Genomic DNA, 19,469 nt, shown 5'->3' on the forward strand with positions numbered 1-19,469 from the left:
CGAAAATTCAGGAAACAATACGGCCTACTAGCACACTCATGGCAGACACCTGGTATGAGACAGCAGCGGCTGGGAGCTACTACGGCCTAGTATGGCGGTGAAACTGTGGAGCGGTAGCGATTTTTTTCACGCCTGCAACCTTTCCCGTTACACAAAAGTGGTAAAAAATGCAGTCAGTAAAATGCAGGAGTAAAACAGTCGAGTAATGAATGCCAAGCATTTATGCCACTGAGCCCATGGTAGCTTCCATTAATCCTTCCCTCCACCCGCAATTCGAAACAGGAACCGACATTCCCCTCTCCTCTCCCCTCTCCCCTCTCTCTCTCTCTCTACATCCGACTCCATGCCTAGCACCGGCGAGCTGTGACTGCCTCCCTCACTCAAGCTCGCATGGCCAAGCTCGCGCAGTCCTCCTTCGCTCTCGACCTCCTGCGCCGCCTCCTCTGCGCGCACACCGCCGGCAATGCGGCAGGCGGGGGCAACGCCAACACCGTCCGTGCCGACGTCGCCGCCCTACGGCGCGGCGACGATGCCGCGGCGCGGAAGGAGGAGGAGGAGGGGGCGACGGCCAGGAGCCCCTGCATTGTGGCCAGGCTGATGGGCCTCGACGCGATGCCGACGCCGGCGCGCGACCAGCAGCAGACGCTGCGCCGGAGCCGCTCCGCGAGCTCGGCCGAGGGCTGGTCGTCGCCCACGCCGTGCTGCTTCGGCGACGCGCCGCGGCGCAGGGTGGCCAGGACCACGTCCGCGTCCTTCCGGGACAGGCCCACGTACCTGAGGCGGGAGAACGACGAGTTCCTGCTCCTCAGCTTCAGCCCGGACGACGACGGCAGCGACGACCGCGACGCGGCGGGGTGGCCCAGAAGCGACGACGACGCGGAGAGCAGGCGCGGCAAGAGGACGGTGGACGGCGACGGGGCCAAGAAACAGAGGCGGGGGCGCCGGAGGCTCCCGCGCCGGCGGCGGCGCGGCGACGAGGAGGCCGAGTCGGAGCATGCCCGGAGCAGGAGGCCGGCCGCGGCATGCGGCCTGGAGAACTCGAGCCCGGTGTCGGTGCTGGAGGCGGGAGACGGGCAGGAGGAGTCGTCGACGACCACGACCACTTCGTCATCTTCAGTGGAAGAAATGGAGCATGCAGAGCCGTGCTCGCCGTGCTCAGGTTTGTCGTCGTCTCCTCCTGCCCATTAATGCTTCTTCAGTTGCTTACTTCACAGCACAAGTTCAGCGAGGCCAGTACAAATTAAATTCAGGGTGGCATTCACTTTCGGAAAGAAAAAATTATCACCTTCAGAGGAAAAAAAAGAAGAAGAAAGATATCAGTTAAAATTAGAGTGGAATAATTGAAAAGAAAAATTAGACTGACATTCGCCTTCAGAAAAGAAAAAAAAAGAGAAAAATCACCTTCGGAGGGGGAAAAAAGAGAGACATCAGTTAAAATTGGAGTGGAATTCACTTTTAGAAGGAAAAAAACCTAACTTCAGAAGAAGAAGAAAAATCAGCTGGAATCAAATAGTACACCAGTGCACTATGAAAGTTCAGGCGACTGCACTGCTAATTTCATGAGAACAACAGCTCATTTCCCCGCCTGTTTGCAACAAAGGGACCAACAGCAAGTGATTGTTTCTCAGAGTTTATATACAAACAATAAATCGATTTCCTGGAAAAGCATTTCTTTCAAATTTTGGGCATCAACAGTTCCAACAGGGACAAGTTTGTGGTCCTTGTATATAATGCTTGGTTATGTAAGTCAGCAAGTGCACAGTACCTGGTGTCCAAAAGTCTTGGGCTAGTGTTCTGAGCTTCTGTAACTTGGTCTTCTTGTGCCCTGATCATTTGTCCCTGTCAACTCTGTAAGCTGCACAAGCTCTGGTGCAGATTGTAACACATCACGGGGACAGTTAGATGCACATAAACCTTCAGAAAAAAATAAGGAGAGTTGAATTTGCAAGTATCATGTGCCCCATCGGCCAAAGTTTAACAGCGACAGGCCATTTTCTCACTTATTTACTGATCACTTACTTCCTCGTGCCCTGATCCCTTGTCCCTGTCAACTCTGTAAACTGCACAAGCTCTGGTGCAGATTGTAACACACCACTGTGGGAGGCTGGGACAGTTAGATGCACTTGGAACCTTCATGAAAAAAAAAGGGGGTTGAATTTGCAATCACCATGTGGCCCATCTGAATTATAGCACAGTGACTATAATAAAAGGCCATAATTTAGCAGTGACAGGCCATTTCCTCACTTATTTACTGATAAGGCACCAGCTAAAAGTCATAGTTTCTGAGAATTTATGTACTACTAGTTTTTTTTTAGAAAAGGAGGAAGACCCCCGGCCTCTGCATCTGGGCGATGCATGCAACCACTTTATTAATTATTCACAAAAGACCTTACAAAAAAATACAACAGTAATTCTGAAGCCACCGTCTAGGCAACATCTGTCGCTACTCCTATCCAGTTGATGAAGGGATGCTGATAGTCCGTGACTAATACCATAGACCAATAAGCAAAGCCTAACATCGAAGACCTGAGGCCCCAACCTAGACACTTGCCGGGTCTGGGGCACACACCGGTCCGGCGCGCTCTTAGAGGCCACCGCCGCCAACTGCCACCTCTCTATCTTCAGAGATGTACTGACGCATCAACCTTGCTCGGTCTAGCTGTCGTCGACGCCACCACGGCGCCCAACGGCACCACCTCCCTGCGCGCAAACAGCTGAGCACGTCGCAATCGCCACCGATACACCTCAGCACCTTGCTGCCAAGTACCACCAGCCGACACAGCTTGAAGTCGTTGGAAGATCTGTCGTGCGTAGCACCTGTCGACCAGGCATGACAAAGCGTGGCACCTGTCGGTCAGGCATGACTTGACATCTCCACCGAAACTCCGTGCAAGACGAAGCCGCTCCACCTCCTGCCTCTGACTTCCAGCGCTGCTCCACAAACGATGCTCCCAAGAGAGAAACAACACCGCAGTGCCGCCATCGTCCGATCTGGAATACCAGATCCTAGGGTTTCCCCCAGAGCAACAAGAGTGGGTCGATAGTAGTTACACGACGATGTCTTCATCAAGGTAACGACATGGAACGCTGCTATCGCTTGCCGTCGGCTCGGTTTTCACCGGCAACCATGTCTCCCCAACTCGCAGCCGGGACTATATGATGGATCTCGATATCCAATCACCAAGCCTCTGGCCGGCCACCTCCGACGAAGAAGATGACCACCACCATTGGCTACACCGGCCAGAACAGATCTGCCAGAGGTGTCGCCGAGCAGTCCACCTAGATCTGCCAGAGAAGCCAGATGACGTGCCACCGAAGACCGCATCGCACCACTGCTCGTGGCCCGAGGCAGGGTCGACCACCGCCGTCGTTGTCGAAGCCATCGCCACCGCTTCTAGATCGGCCGCACCTCCACGCGCGTTCCCAAAACCCCTGAGATGCGGGCGGGAGGAAGGGCCCCGCCACTGCCGTCGGCCTTCGGGCGCAGGCCGGCGGCGGCGGAAGGAAGGGAGGAAGATGAGTTAGGCCCCGTCGGCGGCTAGGATCGCCCGAGTGGGGCGACGCGGGGTCGATGGAGTTTTCTGTTGAGTGAGAGAGTATTGTCAATAGTCCCTATGTACTACTAGTAGAAGATAGTGAATAAATTTACCCGTAAAGACAAAACTAAAAGGAGCGATCCAGGAAAAATATTCGTTCTTCAGTTTGCTGCATCCATAATTGCATCAAGCACAGTTTGGTGGTCAAAGTTTGAAGCTTGGTTATGCAAGTAACCTATTCCAATCCAAGTGTCTTAACCAGATTTAGTCTAAGCCCTGTGACCTCGTCTTCTTGGGCCTTAATCATTCTGTCCATGTCCATCTGCTAACTGCACAAGATCTGGAACCAGCTCTCTGATTGCAACACATCACTTAGGCCTCTAGATTCACATACTGTAGCTAAGAGTCACTTTGGTCACCAAACTCATTTTTCAGACACACCGTGCAAACAAAAAAAAAACGCCGATAATCGAGTGATCATCGATCAATTTGTGTCTGAAAACTCTACTGTTCAGTTTTATGCACCAACCAGTTCACTTAACCCTGCCGTGTACTGCTGAGTACCTGTTAATCAGTTTGTTTGTTCATGTACTGATGAGGCATCATTGTCACTGAATGTACCAGATGGAGGCGAAACCCTGCTGGCGCCGAGCCAGCAGCAGCAGAGAACAAGGAGGAAGCTACTGCAAGCCGATTCCGACAATTTCGGTGGCAACCCACGCCCAGCAGCGGCGAGCTCCTCCTCCTGTGTCTTGAAATGTTCAGACAGGGATAGGAGGGACAGGAGAGTGGTGAACAAGGCAGAGGCTACCGGCCGGGATGCGACCGGCATTTGGCGAATCATCTGCAGGATGGTTGAGCAAGATATATGCGGCATGCAGTGGCAAACCATGGATAATGGCAACATTGCAGCGGAGATGGCGTCAGAGATCCTTGATCAGCTCATATGGGAGCAAACAGCTGAGCTGGTGCAGCTAACTCTGGTCTGAATAACTGTACATGGTTACCCTTTCTGCTCTTCCATCTACAAGAAGCAGCCAAAATCTTCAGAATAGTGAACAAGATGAAGCTGTCGGCGGCTCCGGATGCGAAAACTCTCTTGTTAAAGAAGCTGATGATGACGATGATGCCAACAACATTAAGTGAATATCCAAGTTGGAGATATATATATGTTCAGTGATCCTTGACCCTGAAAGTCTCAAGAACCTGAAGGCTGCTCCTCTCCATACAGCCATGCTAGTGTGAAACTGTACATGTTTTTCCTCCCTATTTCAGCTCCATGTATGTACTAGTAGCCCCTGAATGAACAACCTAACAATATATTATGAGTTAGTTGACATAATCTCTCCTTGTGTGAACCTTGTCCCATGGTGCTTACTGCTCACTGCACTAAAGACTAAACCGAGTCCTGATCAGGTAACATAACTTAACCATTTCCTGATCCTGCGAGATTTATCGGAGACTCCGTGGATCGGAACAGATCAAGGTTCAACGAACAGCATCCTGATAAGAAGATGCCGGGGGAACTTTCAGGGAGGTGGGACGCTCTGAATTTTCCTCCGCCGCCACAAGAACCAAAACCCAGAAAACGATTTGCCGGAAAGTTTCCGCGGAGATGAGGTCAATGATGTGGCCATCCCTATAAGAAAAGAAAGGTCATCACCACGTCGACGTCGGCGACAATGGCGATGCCCCTATGATCAGGCCGGTGAGCAGGAGAGGTCCAGTTTTCTATCTAACCCATGGGAGAAGGAGGAAAGGTGCTCTACCATTTCTTAATCAGGGTTTTTTATGAGATAACTACTCCTGGGGCTGGTTTGGATGTGACGATCTGAAACCTATCTGGAACAGGATTTGTCGCCGTTCGTCGAACCGATTAAAACTAAGATTAGGGTTGCTTTCAGAGGGAGGTTTGAATGTCTCACATGGAAAAGGAGACCAAATTGCAGACAGCCGTAATCAAACCTCCTTGTGACGCAAACATGTTTTTAGTTTAATCGGTTGTTTATCGTTTGGGCATGTTAGCCAAGCAACTGGATTAGTCTTGCAGACAATGGTTTGACTGCATCCTTGCTAAGGCCTTAAGCAAGCATGGTCTGGAGAAATCTTACAGGTTACATGGATGCTTTAATTATGTAGGTTGGCTCAATCATTAAGTAGTAGGTAAACAGCGTGTTGCCCATCTGGTTACACTGTAAATTGCAGCCTCAAATGGGTGAAGGAAATAAATTAGCTAGGACGCATTCGTGTAAATTGGCAGATACGAAGCAAGAAAACAACTACTACCTCCGTGAGTTATTTAACCAAAACCATCATAGTTGGGGCTAGAGTAACAGGTCAGTACCACATTTGAACCATGTCACAAAAAACCATCAAAAATGAGCCTAATGCGTAACGCGGAGCACTGATTGTCTTATTTGCCTGCGAAAACAGCGAAACTGACAAGTTGGTCCCATCTGTCGGGCTGACGTGGCCTGCCTATGTGGATAATTCACTGAGCTGGCCCAAGGCCCCACCTTTCAGATGCATCTCTTCTTCCCCTCTCTCTTCCTCCTATAATTAGCTAGGACGCATTCGTGTAAATTGGCAGAAACGAAGAAAGAAAACATAATATATAGAAGTCGAGTAGAATACAAGCAAGTACACAAGAATTATAAAATAAAACAACTACTGCCTCTGTTCACTTTTAATATATTATAAGACATTTTAGACATTCAGACACTGTTCAAAATAGTACAAAGCAAGCTGTCTGAAACGTCTTATAAAAACAAATGGAGAGAGTACTAATAAACTCCTGATATAGATCGGTGTGGAAAAAAACTGTAGCAAGAATATTATTCAGCGAGATAAATGAAGCTATATGAAGATAAATTTTGTCATTCAGTGATTGCCCTCTCACCTTTCATTTCATATGTTCCAAACCTCAAAGCATATCCATTTTGCAAGAACATCCACTTCCGAACCCCCTACTCTAACACCCCACCACCCCCTCCCCCTATTTGATTGGGCGGACAGCCTGGACGCTGGCCGGACCAATAAACCACACTCAATAGGACCCCTCGATGAGGAAAAGCAAGCATGAGGAGGCCCGCACACGCCCGGACATGGCCGCCACGAAGAACCCGCACATGTTGGCCCACCCCATTCCCACATGGACAAAATGCTAGCCTAAACTCTCGACCGCTCTACTCCCCTTCCACACTCCGCTCACCTCCCCGCGCCACCATGGCCCGGGGAGGTTCAAGCCCTCTCTCGCCTGGTGAGGTGAGAGGGCGAGCAGTGGTGCCGGACACCTCTAGCCATCCTCCTCCAAGACGACTTTGGGTGGCAAGCCTGCAGCTCCCTGAGTAGGAGGTGTAGGCCACTCACCAAGCAAGGCAGAGGGCGGCACAAGCCAAATCTAACTAGTCCGACTGCCCGTTGACTCGGAAAACCACCTCCTCCATGTCTCATTCGCCGGTCCTTGACCTCGACGGAGACAGACGACTGCCAGCACCACCGTCGTCGTCGCAAAAATGCCAAGGCATTGTGGCTAGCCATCAAGGAGTCTAAGCGGCTCGCGTGGCAGAAGACGTTCAGCGAGCCGAAAGCTCATTGCCTCGCCAAGGAGTAGGCCCGCGCCGCTCGGTGCCTGGCCAACCTCCCCTCCTCATCCTCATCCTCCTTTGCCGGCGGTGGCACCACAACCGACGACAACAACGCCTTTCTGGCCGTAGACGCCTACACCGAGGTGTACTACCGCCGCTCCGGAGAGCCCGAGGGGAAGGGACCGGCAAGGAAGTGGTGAAGTTCGGCGCCTCATCATCTATCTTTTATTTATGGTAGTCATTCAATGAACTAGTTAGGTCCGATCTTTTGTGAACTTGCTATGCACCACGTTGCATGGGGTTGCATGCATTTGGGGATTTGGATATGAGGGGGTCGTATAGGGTGCCAAATTTGGCAAGTCGGATTGTAGATGCTCTAACTTGGATAGGGAATCCATACAATAAGTTATCTAAAATGATCTAAATTTAACAGGAATGTTATAGTACAAGTGCAATGTCAAAATAAGCAAGCCCACTGATAGAAAAATGCTATAGGATGAACAAATAAATATAAGCAGCACCACCAGAGAGATGCTGCTGGAGATTACGTTGTTAATAGCCCAGACATCTGGATGCGCATTTGTAGAGTTAGGATAGTCCAAAATCTGCCCCAACTGCAAGAACAATGCTTGGGCATGGCTAGGAAATGAATACAGCTTCAATAATTGTGAACACAACAGCTGCACCCGCATACAAAAATAAACAAGAGACAGCATGGACATCAACACTTGTTTCATCATCTATATTCTAACCAACAGGAGAACAAAAAACAAACAAGGAAAAGGGATGCCCCAGGTCCAGTGTTCTAGAAGAAAATGCTCTTGTCAAAGGAAAAAATCAACATTGGCAACATTAGGATAATGAGCAGATAATCAAAGCTTATCCCTGGTGACGCTTATGCCCAGATTTTTGGGCCTAATTCCTGTGTTCTGTGCCTAACCCACAGCCAGAACAATAATTACCTACTCTATGCGCTTGCTTTGGGTGCATGGCACTTCCCTTTCTGATGATAGTATAATATTGTCAGCACTGATAAGAATTGGTGCATGACACCTCCATCTCCACTAAACTAACCTGTGATTGCTCTGCAGTTCACATCCTATGACCCACCAACCACTTCAGGAGAAGCCATATCAAATTGGGAAATCAAATTGTGCCAGTGGTTTTATTTATGATCCACTCTTTTGGAGAATGGAATGGAAATGGAATCAAATAAAGGGAGATGTGACCATGGAGGAACCAAGAACATATACTATATGCTGGTGAACACTTCCATTGATGTACTTTGGCATGAGAAGAGTACAAATATTCCATAATAAGCTTAGTTAATCAAGAGACACGGAAGCACACAAAACAAATCTTTGCTGGTCTCAAAGTATGTATAAATATCAAGTAAATAAACTCTTGATGAATTCTTGTATACAGATATTTATAATAAACCGAAGGGAAGGGCGGGGGGGGGGGGGGGGGGGGGGGGGGGGGGGGGGGGAAGAGTAAATATTGGCTGTTCTTCATCAACCTAAGGCTCCCTTTGGGCATCCAGGCTGATTGCTGATGAGCAATATTATTTTTGTGAACAGCATATATGTACTAAAGAACCATCTCATATGAATCAAATTAAGCAAATAAAAAGGGTGAAAAAAATTGAAGGAAAGAACTTTGGTCAGCTAGACGCTATGAGCCAAGTGATCGATCGTCGACGGGGTTGGGATTAGGCCACCATCTGCTCCTGCTCCAGCCACTGCGGAAAATGGTCGCCTGTGTGGCCATCCTTGACAAGAGAGTTCACCCATGAGACGTCGGGTTCGGCCGGGGTGGCTGGGGAGGCCGCCGGCATGGCGGATTGCCCGCGGAACCCGAAGGACGCCGACTTGCGGAACTTGTGCAGCTCGTCGCCCTGCACGCCCCAGTCCAGCTTGCCACCGGGCGAGCCCCAGTCCAGATTGCCGCCGCCGCTGGGAGAGCCCCAGTCCGTGAGCATGGAAGGCTCGCCGATCGTGGTGGCCGGCGACATCAGGGAGCGCGCGGCCGGGGCGCGCGCGCCGCGGTCGATGAAGCTCTGGCTACGCTTGGCGAACGCGGAGGCGCGGGAGGTCATGATGGCCTTGGCCATGGAGTGGTCGATGCCGAACGAGTTGTTCGCGCCCACCATCGGCGAGGTCGGCATGTGCAGCTGCGTGTCCGGCATGGAGCTGTACGGCGACATGTCGCCCGCCTGCTTCAGCGACAGCGCGTGGAGCTGGGAGAGCATGGCCGGGTCCATGGAGCCGAGCAGGTCGGTGTAGTCCGGCATGTTTCTGGCGGGCGACCCGGCGGCGTGCGGCGAGCCGAGGCCGCCGTTGGGCGCGCCCCAGCTTGCCCTCGGCGAGTGCGCGTTGTTGGACACCTTGTCGAACAGCTTCTGCTGGTACTGGTCCAGCGCGAGCATCTCCAGGTCGAAGTCGAGCTCCCGCGCCGTCTTGAGCCGGCTGACCGGAGACGACGGCCACCCCGCGGGGTTGAGCATCCCCATGTCCATCCCGTTGGGGGGCGAGGAGCGCGGGGACACGGGCTGCATCATGCCCACGGAGACGGCGGATGGGTTGACGGAGCGGAGCTCGTCGCGCCTGTGTGCGAAGAAGCAGATGCGGCGCGCGCAGCCGACCTCGTCCTTGCAGAGGCGCGTCCGGTACTGCGCCGGGTGGAGCCAGCACTCGAAGACGCCGTGCGCGTACTCGCAGCCGTCGCCCTTGCGGCACGACCCGCCCTTGCGGAACTCCGGGCAGGGCACGCAGCTGTAGGAGTAGCGGCGCGGGTCGCGGCGGCGGGCGTTCTCGCCGGGGTGCACGAAGGGGCACTCGGTCCAGTCGTGGGAGTAGGCGCGGGAGCAGGGCTTCACCTTGAAGCTGTACATGCGGAACTCGTCGGTGCTGAAGAGCCCGCTCTTGAGGTCCGGCAGCGTGAGGTCCGGCGGGTACTCCTTCCTCGGCTCCTGCGCGGCGACCATCGCCGGCGGCGAGGCGGACTTCTTGGGCGACGAGGAGGGCGACACGGCGGGGGACTTGAGCAGCAGGCGGAGAGGCTTCTCGGCCACGCCTGCGGCACGCGGGAGCAAGTCCCCGGCGCGGAGCCCGGACACCGAGAGCGTCTCCGTGGAGGCCCCCGCGGCGAGCAGCAGGTGCGTGGCCGCGACGGCGTTGGCCGCGCCACCGGCCGCAGCCAGGTGGAGCGCGGTGGCGCCGTCCGTGCCGGACGCGCGGCAGGCCTCGCCCGGCGCGACGGACAGCGCGTGCGCCAGCACGGCCGTGCTCCCGTAGAGCGCGGCGACCATGGCCGGCGTCCGGCTCTCCGCGGCCAGCCGGCCAAGGCCGGCCGCCGAGGGCCCATACCACGATCCCGCGGCATCAAGGCACGCCTTCTCCTCCTCCACGACCCGCCTGAACTCCACCACGTCGTCCGCCGCCGCCAGCTCCAGGAGGAGCGAGGCCATGGCCGCCGAATCCTTGGGCGCCGCCGCCACCGGCGGCGGGGTCGACGGCTTGCGCGGGCCGGAGCACATGACGGAAGAAGGCCTGTCCGTTGCTGCAAAGATTCAAAAGAGGCTCTGCGTTCTCGTTAAGAGGGCCGGGGAGAGACGGTTCTTTCTTGGTTCTTCTTCTTCCAGTACGTTCTTGATTGATTGGGACAAGAGGAGAGAAGGAAGAAGGGGGGGAGTGGGTGAGGTGGGTAGTGTGGAACGGGGGGCGAGGGGTATATGTAGAGAGGGAGAGGTGCGGGGTGGGGGAGGGAGGGGGGGAATAATAATGGAGGTGGAGGAGAAAAGGAGGTGGTGGTGGGATTGATGAAAGAGATAAGGGAGGTAGGAGACGAAGAAGCTGTGATGGTCTCTCTCTCTCTCGCCCTCGGCTTTCTCTCTCTAGCTATGTGGCTTTCGCTCTCGTGTGCGTATTGCCCCCATTGTTTATAACAGAAAAAAAATGCTTTCTTTCTCGCCTCCGCTTTCGAATTGTTTTTTGCGTTGCTGCGGTCTCGTGGTCAAAAGGAGGGCAAGCCAACGCGCACAAGTCGTAGCTTCCCTCTCATTTCGTTTCTCATAAATTTTCTTTGGGTTTTTGTGGAGGAAAAGGCAGGTGGAGCTGCGGGCACAACGGATTGTTGCCACGGATTTGAGTACACATGTTTCTTCTGTGTGCTTGTGTTCTTTATTTTGGGTGTACTATATATCAATGAGAGGATGGTTATCTTGTGAGGGAGAGAGAGGGTAAGTATTTTCTGGCTTAATTACCCGGTGGTGGATTCAGGATAAAGGCGTATGTGATATTGTGGTTAGAATCCGTCGACCTACGACTATGGTGGTGGTCGATTCGAAGAGAAAATGGTGAACCCGATTCCATCCCATTGAGGTTGTGGTTGCGTGTTGTCGCATACATGTTGCTATGAGGTGGAGATGGTGCGACCGCTGGTCGCTTCATCTTCTCCCGGACGAATCACTAGCAACATGGAGAGAATGCGATATTAGATTCGTGGTAAGATCGATACGGATTGAGAGAGAGAGAGAGAGATTGTATAAAAATAGTGGTCACCGTAGTATTTTCTCGCTTAATTATCTCGTGGTGGATTGGGGTTAAATGCATATGTGATACTGTGGTTGGACGATCCGACATCCAACTGTGGTGGGGTCAATTCATAGAGAAAATAGTGAACCGGATTCCATCCGTCTAAGGTTGGGGTTGTGTGTTGTCGGACCTCTGTGACGACGAATCACTAATAACAACACCTTGTAGAAAAGATGATATTAGATTCAAGGGAAGATCGATATCGACCAAGGAAGAGACAAACGAGTACAACAAATCGTTGCCATGTATTTGGGCAGACATGCTTCTTCCTTGTGTAGGCAATGCTTTAGCACGTGGTTATCCAGAAGGAGAGGGGGGTGTTTTTTCTCCCTCAATCACTCAGTGGTGGATTCAGGAAAAAGGCGTATGTGATATTGTGGTTGGAATTGCTCGATCTAAGACTATGGTGGTGGTCGATTCAATGAAAAAATAGTGAAAACTGGTTCTATCCGATTGAGGTCGTGGTTGCGTGTTGCCGTATAGAAGTTGCCATGGGGGTGGAGATTATGCGATTGATCATTGCTTGGTCTTCGCGCGAACGAATCACCAGGAACGACATGGAGGGAATGTGATATCAGATCCATGGTAAGTTCTATACCGATAGAGAGATAGGGGTGTGTTTTGTACAGGAAAAGTGGTTATTGTAGTCCCCCCCCCCCTCGCTTAATTATCTGGTGGATCGCGGATAAATGCGTACGTGACATCGTGGTTGAAGTTGATCAACATCCAACCATGGTGGAAGTCAATTCAGAGAGAAAATAGTGAACCTGATTCCAAACGTCTATGGTTGTGCATGGTTGTGTGTTGTCGAACCTCGTTGAAGATGAATCACTAACAACGCCTTTGTAGAAAATATGATATTAGATTCAAGGAAAGATCGATAGTGATCAAGGAATAGAGAAATGAGTACCCATTATGCATGTTCATTTTACTTTAAGATATTGGTACGAAGTGGGACGGCTATGTTGGATAGGTTAGTTTCATGCAATATATTGTGGTCTTAATGGTATGAAGATATTTAGGTGGACAAGTGGACAAGCTCAATTAAAAACGAGTCCATTTGGAGATATAAATTTGCGTGTACCTGAATAAATTGAAAAGCACAACCTACCCTTGTTTTTCACATTCAATAGGTTTGATGCATTTCTTATGTATCTCATCCCCCACTCTCACAACACGTCTGCATGCAACACTCTTGCATGTGATCATGTGGCCTTTTCTGTCATATAACATTCATTATGCCATGACATTTGAGACACATGTTGTCGTTATGTTACATTCCAAAGCGGTCGCTAGGGCTATGCTTAACCTATGAAGTTAATTTTTAAACATTACAAACCCCACAACATAACCTAACTTAACTAGCCTCTGGTATGTTGTCTTGGGAGCCCAACTTTACAACTTGTTGGTTGAAGGCAATTCAATACACACAACGTGAATTTAGACGGTGCAGGATATACAACCATCTTTGGTTGGGAATATAAGAATTTGTGAGGGGAATAGGCCGTGACCATTACTTTTGTAGCAAAACATGGATGGGTCAAAATTGAGCCAAAATTGTTTGGGAGAAAACATCTTGACTTATGCTATCATCCCTTAGCCGGTAATCATCGATTTCAAAAAAAAATCATGTGAATAAACCATCCCATTCAACCCCCACAGGTAATTCACATCATAGACCAAAGGGATTGATACTAAAATTACACAACACATGTTTAATCTCACTATGATTCCCTCATGTAAGCTCACATTCATCTACCCAATAGTTGTTGCCAAAACGTGATGTTAGAGATTGTTACACCCTTATCCAGAGAAATTTGGAATCACCATCATCTCTAGTTCAATCTTGCAACTACGTCAAAAAATGGAGAAAAGAAATAATAGTCAACATACAACCTCCTGTTCTATCAAGTGGCTAGGGGGGATAATAAGAAGCGTAGAAGGAAAAGAAATTCATACCACAAACCGATTGATGATGATATACTCACATATTCTCTGTCCAGAATCCGACGCCCCATCAAAGATCGTTAACGTAGATGCTATGAACTCTCGCAATGTCACCTGTCAATCAGAAATCATACCATAATAGATATTTAGCAGTACATATCAAACATATGAGTTATCCCAATATATTCTGAACAACTCAGCCAGAAACGTGCCATTGTTTTCACTAAACCTCAGTCGACAACCACATCATCAACTCTTGCTCTCCCCGGCCGTGTGCACCGGCTCGTGTGGCCGTAGTACCACCAGATCACACACACGGCTGCAACTGGCAGATGCGCCCCACGGCCGGCAGGTGGAGGCTGCAGATTGGGGGCCTGTTTGTTTCATAAGTCCCAGGACTTTTTTAAGTCCCAACTTATAAGTCATAAGTCCCTGCCTGTTTGTTTACATCGACTTATAAGTCCTGAGTCCCTGCCTGTTTGTTTACAGGGACTTATAAGTTGATAATCATTTTTCATACAAACCGGCTGCGGCCTCCTCCGCCCTGGGGTACGGGCCTCCCACGACCACGTCCAACCGGAGGAAGGCCATGACCGGCCGACTGGTCAAAGAGAAGTTGCTGGTACGAGCCCAACTCCGGGAAGACGTCCGTGTTGTTGTTGAGATCCAAGAAACCCATTCCCCTCCCGAGATTTCCACCGGCGGATGAGCCTTCGGGTGCCTCCTGAGACGAGGGGAATTGAGAGAAGAAGGGGACCTCGTCTTCCTCGTCGGCCATGGCGGCGGCTGTTGAAGCTGCCGGCGGCGGCTGCGATTGGTGCGACGCGAGCGAGGCGACGAGGGGAACCGAGGGGGCGATGCGGTACGAGGCAAACGAGCGGCGTGGGGCGATGCGGTACGCGAGGCGAGGAGGGGATCGAGCGGTGCGGGTCCAGATAAGTCCCAATAAGCTCCTCCCTGAGGAGCTTATTTGATAAGTCCCTAATCACCTCAATAAGTCCCAATAAGTCCCTCCTGTTTGGTTTGGATGGGACTTATAGGGACTTTTTTAAGTCCCTAAACCCATAAGTCCCTGGAAACAAACACCCTCTGGCTCTCTCTCACCCTGCCGTGTGGGCTCCACCCAGAACCGAAAGGCAACGAGGTTCACGCGTCCTGTGCTCCCGTGCGCTGCGCTGCGAGCCGCTGGGAGGCGACGTCGCTTCCTCCGTGGGCGCGCACAGCGGCTCAACTAACGCCGTTAGCAACGGTGACGTGTCCTCCAGGACTCATTCAAAGCGCCTCGCGCGGTGGGGGCCAGCGCGTCGGATGTCGACCGCCGGCGCGGAATCGCTCGCTCGCAGGCGGGCGGGGGCGTCACCCTCTCCGCTGCCGGAAAAGATCGGGCGGGGCCGCGCCACGTGGCGCGCGCGCGCTCGTGCCTTTGACTTCCGGTTCGGAGGCCGGAGGACGCAGCCGCGGCTCCGCCCCGCTGACAGGGCGGGCCAGAGGCTCCGGCGGATGTGCGTACGCGTGGGGCCGGTGGGCCCGGGCGGTGGCTTTCCGAGTCAGTCTTCCACCGCGCCGTCGTCGCCCGCTTTCCGGTTCGGTTAGCTGAACGGGTTTGGCTCGCCAGCGCGACGACCAGGTCCACGCCCGCCTTCCTTTTTCAGCACGGAACACCGCTGCTCCACTGGCGTTAGATTATGCAGGCGTTCATGCTGCTGCGACTTGTTTACTGGCTTATCCGATGCTGATCTCCACTGGTCGGGCTTGAACAGCCATGGGATGCCCTGGCTAGCTGTTCGTTCCGAGCCAACTGGACTAAATAAAAGATATTATTATACGGAAATGTTAACGCCCACACGTGTGGGCGTTCACCATCCCGACCACACGCAAGCATCTCCGTTGGCAGCTTTGTGCACGAATCTTGGAATAAACCGGTCGGTTTTCTGCGCCACGTAAGACGAGGCGCGTGTGCGGTGTGCGAGTCGGGTCGCCCGCACGTTGGTTGCCGTCCCGCGGTCAGCGGTTGCCACTCGGAGACGTGCGGTGGAACCGCAATGCGCCTGCACGCCACGCTCCGACCGCGGTTGACGTCAAACACGTCGCACACCGCAGTCCCCTCTCCCTCACGGTTCCATTTACCCTGCCGCACACAGTTACTGCCACAAGCCACTTGCATTTCAATCCACTGGAGGAGAAGGCGAGGGGAGAAGGCGACGGCGATCGACGGCGTTCGCGACCGTCGGTGGTGCTCGCCGGAACGGAGCGGCTGCGCCGGAGCGCCTGCGGCTTGAAGGTAATGGTCGCTACAACTCTCGCAACCCCTTCCTGCATTTCCTCCCCTTCCCTCCCTGCTTGATTCCTCGATCGAGTTCGTAGAGATTCAGTCGATTTTGCGATGCGTCGGCGTTCCCGTCGGCGCCGAAGTCGTCTGCTAGCCGTTTTTGGTTGCACTGGGCAGTTTTGTCGCCGCCGCGGCGGCGGCATCGTCGGTGTGGTTATGCTTGTTCGGAGGCACGCACTAGTCTTGCCTATGGATTGGGCAGGTGTATCCCGGGTTGTTTGATGCGCATTTGGTTGGAATTTGTGTTTGCAGTCAGTTCGGGGGTGAACTTTGAGGGTGAATTTGAGGTCGTGGTAGTTGCCATTGAACCCTAGATCTAGTTAGTTGGGTTTTGAAACTGTAGTATGAGGCGAACTTGGTGGTTTTGATTAACTATCATGATTGTGTGGCAACTAACTCCCTGAACAAATGTGATAGTTGCCACAAACGTGTTTTTCTTTGCGCGGCAACAAATTACTGAAATGACTGTGATAGTTGCCACATATAAGCTTTCGCATGGGGCAACTTTTTTTTATTGAATGACTGTGATAGTTGCCACACACACGCTCTTCCATGTGCAACTGAATTTTCTGAATTACTGTGACAGTAGCCACTAACATGCTTTTTCATTGTGGCATCAAATTTTTCTGAATGATTTGTGGTAGTTACCACTTTGTGATAGTCGCCACAATCTGTAGTCAATGCAGTTTCAGCAGCCAACTGCACTGGACAGCAACTAATGTGCACTTCAAGTGTGCTTGTTGCTACTCGGATAGTATATTCATGTGGCAAACAGAATATGAACACACTGTCTGTTGCCATTCTACTGATATGACAGTGTGGCAAATTGGCTACATAATGTGGCAACCAAATTTGCATATCAATTCTGTCAGATGTCATACATATGTTATTTTTCCTGCATTCACTAGTTGACATTTTCTGTAAGGTGGCAACTGCTTACCTCTTGCATTCACATTTCATCCATGACAATTAGGTCCGTCCCTATCTCAGCAGAATGGCTCGTGGCGACCATCAAAATGATGATGATGATTTCATGGATCCACCACAGCGTAATCGGGCAGCTGGCCGGATAAAAGAGGGTGATGAGGTAAATGTTCACACATCCCCCCTCAATCCTGGTTTATGTTACTGGTTGACACCTCGAGCTTGCAGTCGTGTGACACGGACTAAAATTTGATGACATTGGAAAACATGGCAACAACTGACCACTTACTGTCTGTTTTTTACAGAAGAAGAAATGTATTCGCAACAGAGCCTCCCAAGAACGTCTGACTGCGTTGACTGACAAATTCACCGATGATTAGAAGGGGGCTGCTACTGAGATGGGTATGCAGTCTATGATGGTTGTCCGGTGCACGAACCTTGTCAACCCTGTATGCGACTGGCTTGCTGAGATATACTAGCCCGCCTCCAGGGAGTTCGTGATTCCGGGACGTGGAAGACTCCCGTTGAACGAGGATTTTGTGTTCTGCACTCTGGGCGTGCCTCGTGGACATATCAAAGTCCCGTATGAGGTCAACAATGAGATCGAGCAAGAGCTGTTCCCCCGTTTGTTTCCTGGGTCGGAATCCATGCCGAACACGTCTGCAGTGGCAGATTCGCTGCAGGCCATGACGACGCATGGATATGTTTTCAAGATGAAGCTACTCATGTACCTCATCCCAGCTGTTTTCGCGCCGACCACCTCCCTTCGCCCAAGCAACAAATGCTTCCCCATCCTGGTGAATGATCCATCTTTACTTCTTTATTTTCCTTCAATCTTTCGGCTCCGATGTCATGTGTAAAGTTAGTGACTGCCAGTGTTTTCGATGTTTTTTTCCATTCTTAGATTTCTGATGCGGCAACCTTTTTGCCCTGAAATTTTGTGTGGTGCAGGCGGATCTGAAAAATATGTAGAACATGAATTGGTGCAAGTTTATTGCCGACTTCCTCCACGATGCATTCTCAAGCAAGATGTACCAAAAGGGTTGTCGACTGCATTTAATGATATTTTTTACCAGTTCTTTCTGTGAACACTGTCTTATAACACACTTTTATTCATGCATGTCAATCTGATCATAACAAGATGGCAATTGCCATAATGAAAACATGGCAACTGTTACAATGACAATATGGCAACTGCCATCATATTAGTATGGCAACTGTTACCAGACTATGATGGCAACTGCTACCAGACTATGATGGCAACTGCCATCTTAGCAATATGGCAATTGCCATCACACCATGATGGCAAGTGCCATCTTAGCAATATGGCAATTGCCATCACACCATGATGGCAACTAGCACATACAGAAGGCAACTTCTTTTTTTATTCCATTCTTTTCCATGCACATCAACTTGATTATCAGGGGAACATACATTATCTTGTTTTTTAACTACACAGTACACATGACGGCAACTGATATTTCTTTCTTTGTAAAATTGTCTTAAATCAGCTCATGTATGTCGACTGTCTTGATCTGTCCACTGTGGATTTCACCGGGGTAGGAGGCCCACCGCCTACGCACAAGTTTGTTGTTTCTGCATGGACTATCAACGCTGTCAAGGTTGTGCTTGCCGCAGACAGGGCAACTGATACCAAATATGGAAAACTGCAGGTTAGTTTTGATTTCTCTCTCCACATGGCATGCTTACAAATTTGACATGAGGGAACTGTCCGTGGTTCATAAGGGATGACCACCTTCTGTTATCCATGGCTGTATGCGTATTGTATCCATGTTTCACCCCACAAGGGAACTCTTTTCATTCGTGTTGAAACTTACCTTCTATCTCTTACATCCTTGCTATTTTTTGTTTTTTCTAGTTGATGGCCAAGCATGCTATAGACTACAGCGTGTTTGGGGGGCCTCAAAACTTTGGAAAGTGGATGGACGTGCACTCAGCTCCGTCTTGCCCTACTAAGGTAATCAAAATATGTACATCTATGTTTTGTCATGGATTATTTGTTGATGCTGCGCAAGTGACTGCAATATGGGTGGTTGTTGATGTTTCTTGTTTCATGCATAGGCGAGGGCACCTGTTGAGCATCTAATTGGGCAGTTTGCATCTGGAATGACTGGCTTGCTCGGGAAGTTTGTTGAGGGGTGGACGTATCTCAGTGGCTCTGACAGTGATGCGGTTGCGAGGCAGTTCACTTCATTTGTCCCAGAACGTACACATCGGCCAACCGGTTGCCGTGGCCGGTATGACTACAACAGTTCCCAAGAGCCCGGTGAACACAAGATGATCTAGATGGAGACGCTGGCCTCAGTAAGGATGACGACGATGACATGGAGAACGTGCAACATGACACCGATGATGATGAGCATGCTGAAGTTCGCGCAGGTGGTAACAAGGACAAGGATGCAACATATGTCCCCCCACCGGAGAAAGTCAAAGAACATATGGCTGCGAGAGGCGAGGGGGTGTTGCCATCAAGGAGGGGGAGGGCTCCAGGAGATGTTGGGCAGGGTTCTCGTGGCAAGAGGTCTAGGAC

General features: G+C 51.1%; 2 protein-coding genes across 2 annotated transcripts; one reads left to right on the forward strand and one right to left on the reverse strand.

The window, feature by feature from the left end:
* The first annotated feature begins 266 nt into the window (after positions 1-266).
* Positions 267-4,878, forward strand: LOC123109004 (uncharacterized). The gene is made up of 2 exons (XM_044530378.1): positions 267-1,159; positions 4,161-4,878. The coding sequence occupies exons 1-2, from the start codon at positions 391-393 to the stop codon at positions 4,523-4,525; spliced, it is 1,134 nt and encodes a 377-aa protein (XP_044386313.1). The 5' UTR covers positions 267-390; the 3' UTR covers positions 4,526-4,878.
* Positions 4,879-8,690: 3,812 nt separating this feature from the next.
* On the reverse strand, positions 8,691-10,844 carry LOC123109020 (zinc finger CCCH domain-containing protein 33-like). Its single transcript, XM_044530379.1, has one exon. The coding sequence runs from the start codon at positions 10,659-10,661 to the stop codon at positions 8,835-8,837; it is 1,827 nt and encodes a 608-aa protein (XP_044386314.1). The 5' UTR covers positions 10,662-10,844; the 3' UTR covers positions 8,691-8,834.
* Positions 10,845-19,469: the final 8,625 nt, after the last annotated feature.

Source organism: Triticum aestivum, chromosome 1B, assembly GCF_018294505.1.
Source record: "Triticum aestivum cultivar Chinese Spring chromosome 1B, IWGSC CS RefSeq v2.1, whole genome shotgun sequence".
Taxonomy (NCBI): Eukaryota; Viridiplantae; Streptophyta; class Magnoliopsida; order Poales; family Poaceae; genus Triticum; species Triticum aestivum.

What these genes read in the sequence shown, in the direction of transcription:
- LOC123109004 (XM_044530378.1), top strand. Translation starts at nt 391, where the DNA reads ATGGCCAAGCTCGCGCAGTCCTCCTTCGCTCTCGACCTCCTGCGCCGC. An exon ending in GCCGTGCTCGCCGTGCTCAG is followed by an intron (nt 1,160 to 4,160) that starts GTTTGTCGTCGT and finishes TGAATGTACCAG; the next exon opens with ATGGAGGCGAAACCCTGCTG.
- LOC123109020 (XM_044530379.1), bottom strand. Translation starts at nt 10,661, where the DNA reads ATGTGCTCCGGCCCGCGCAAGCCGTCGACCCCGCCGCCGGTGGCGGCG.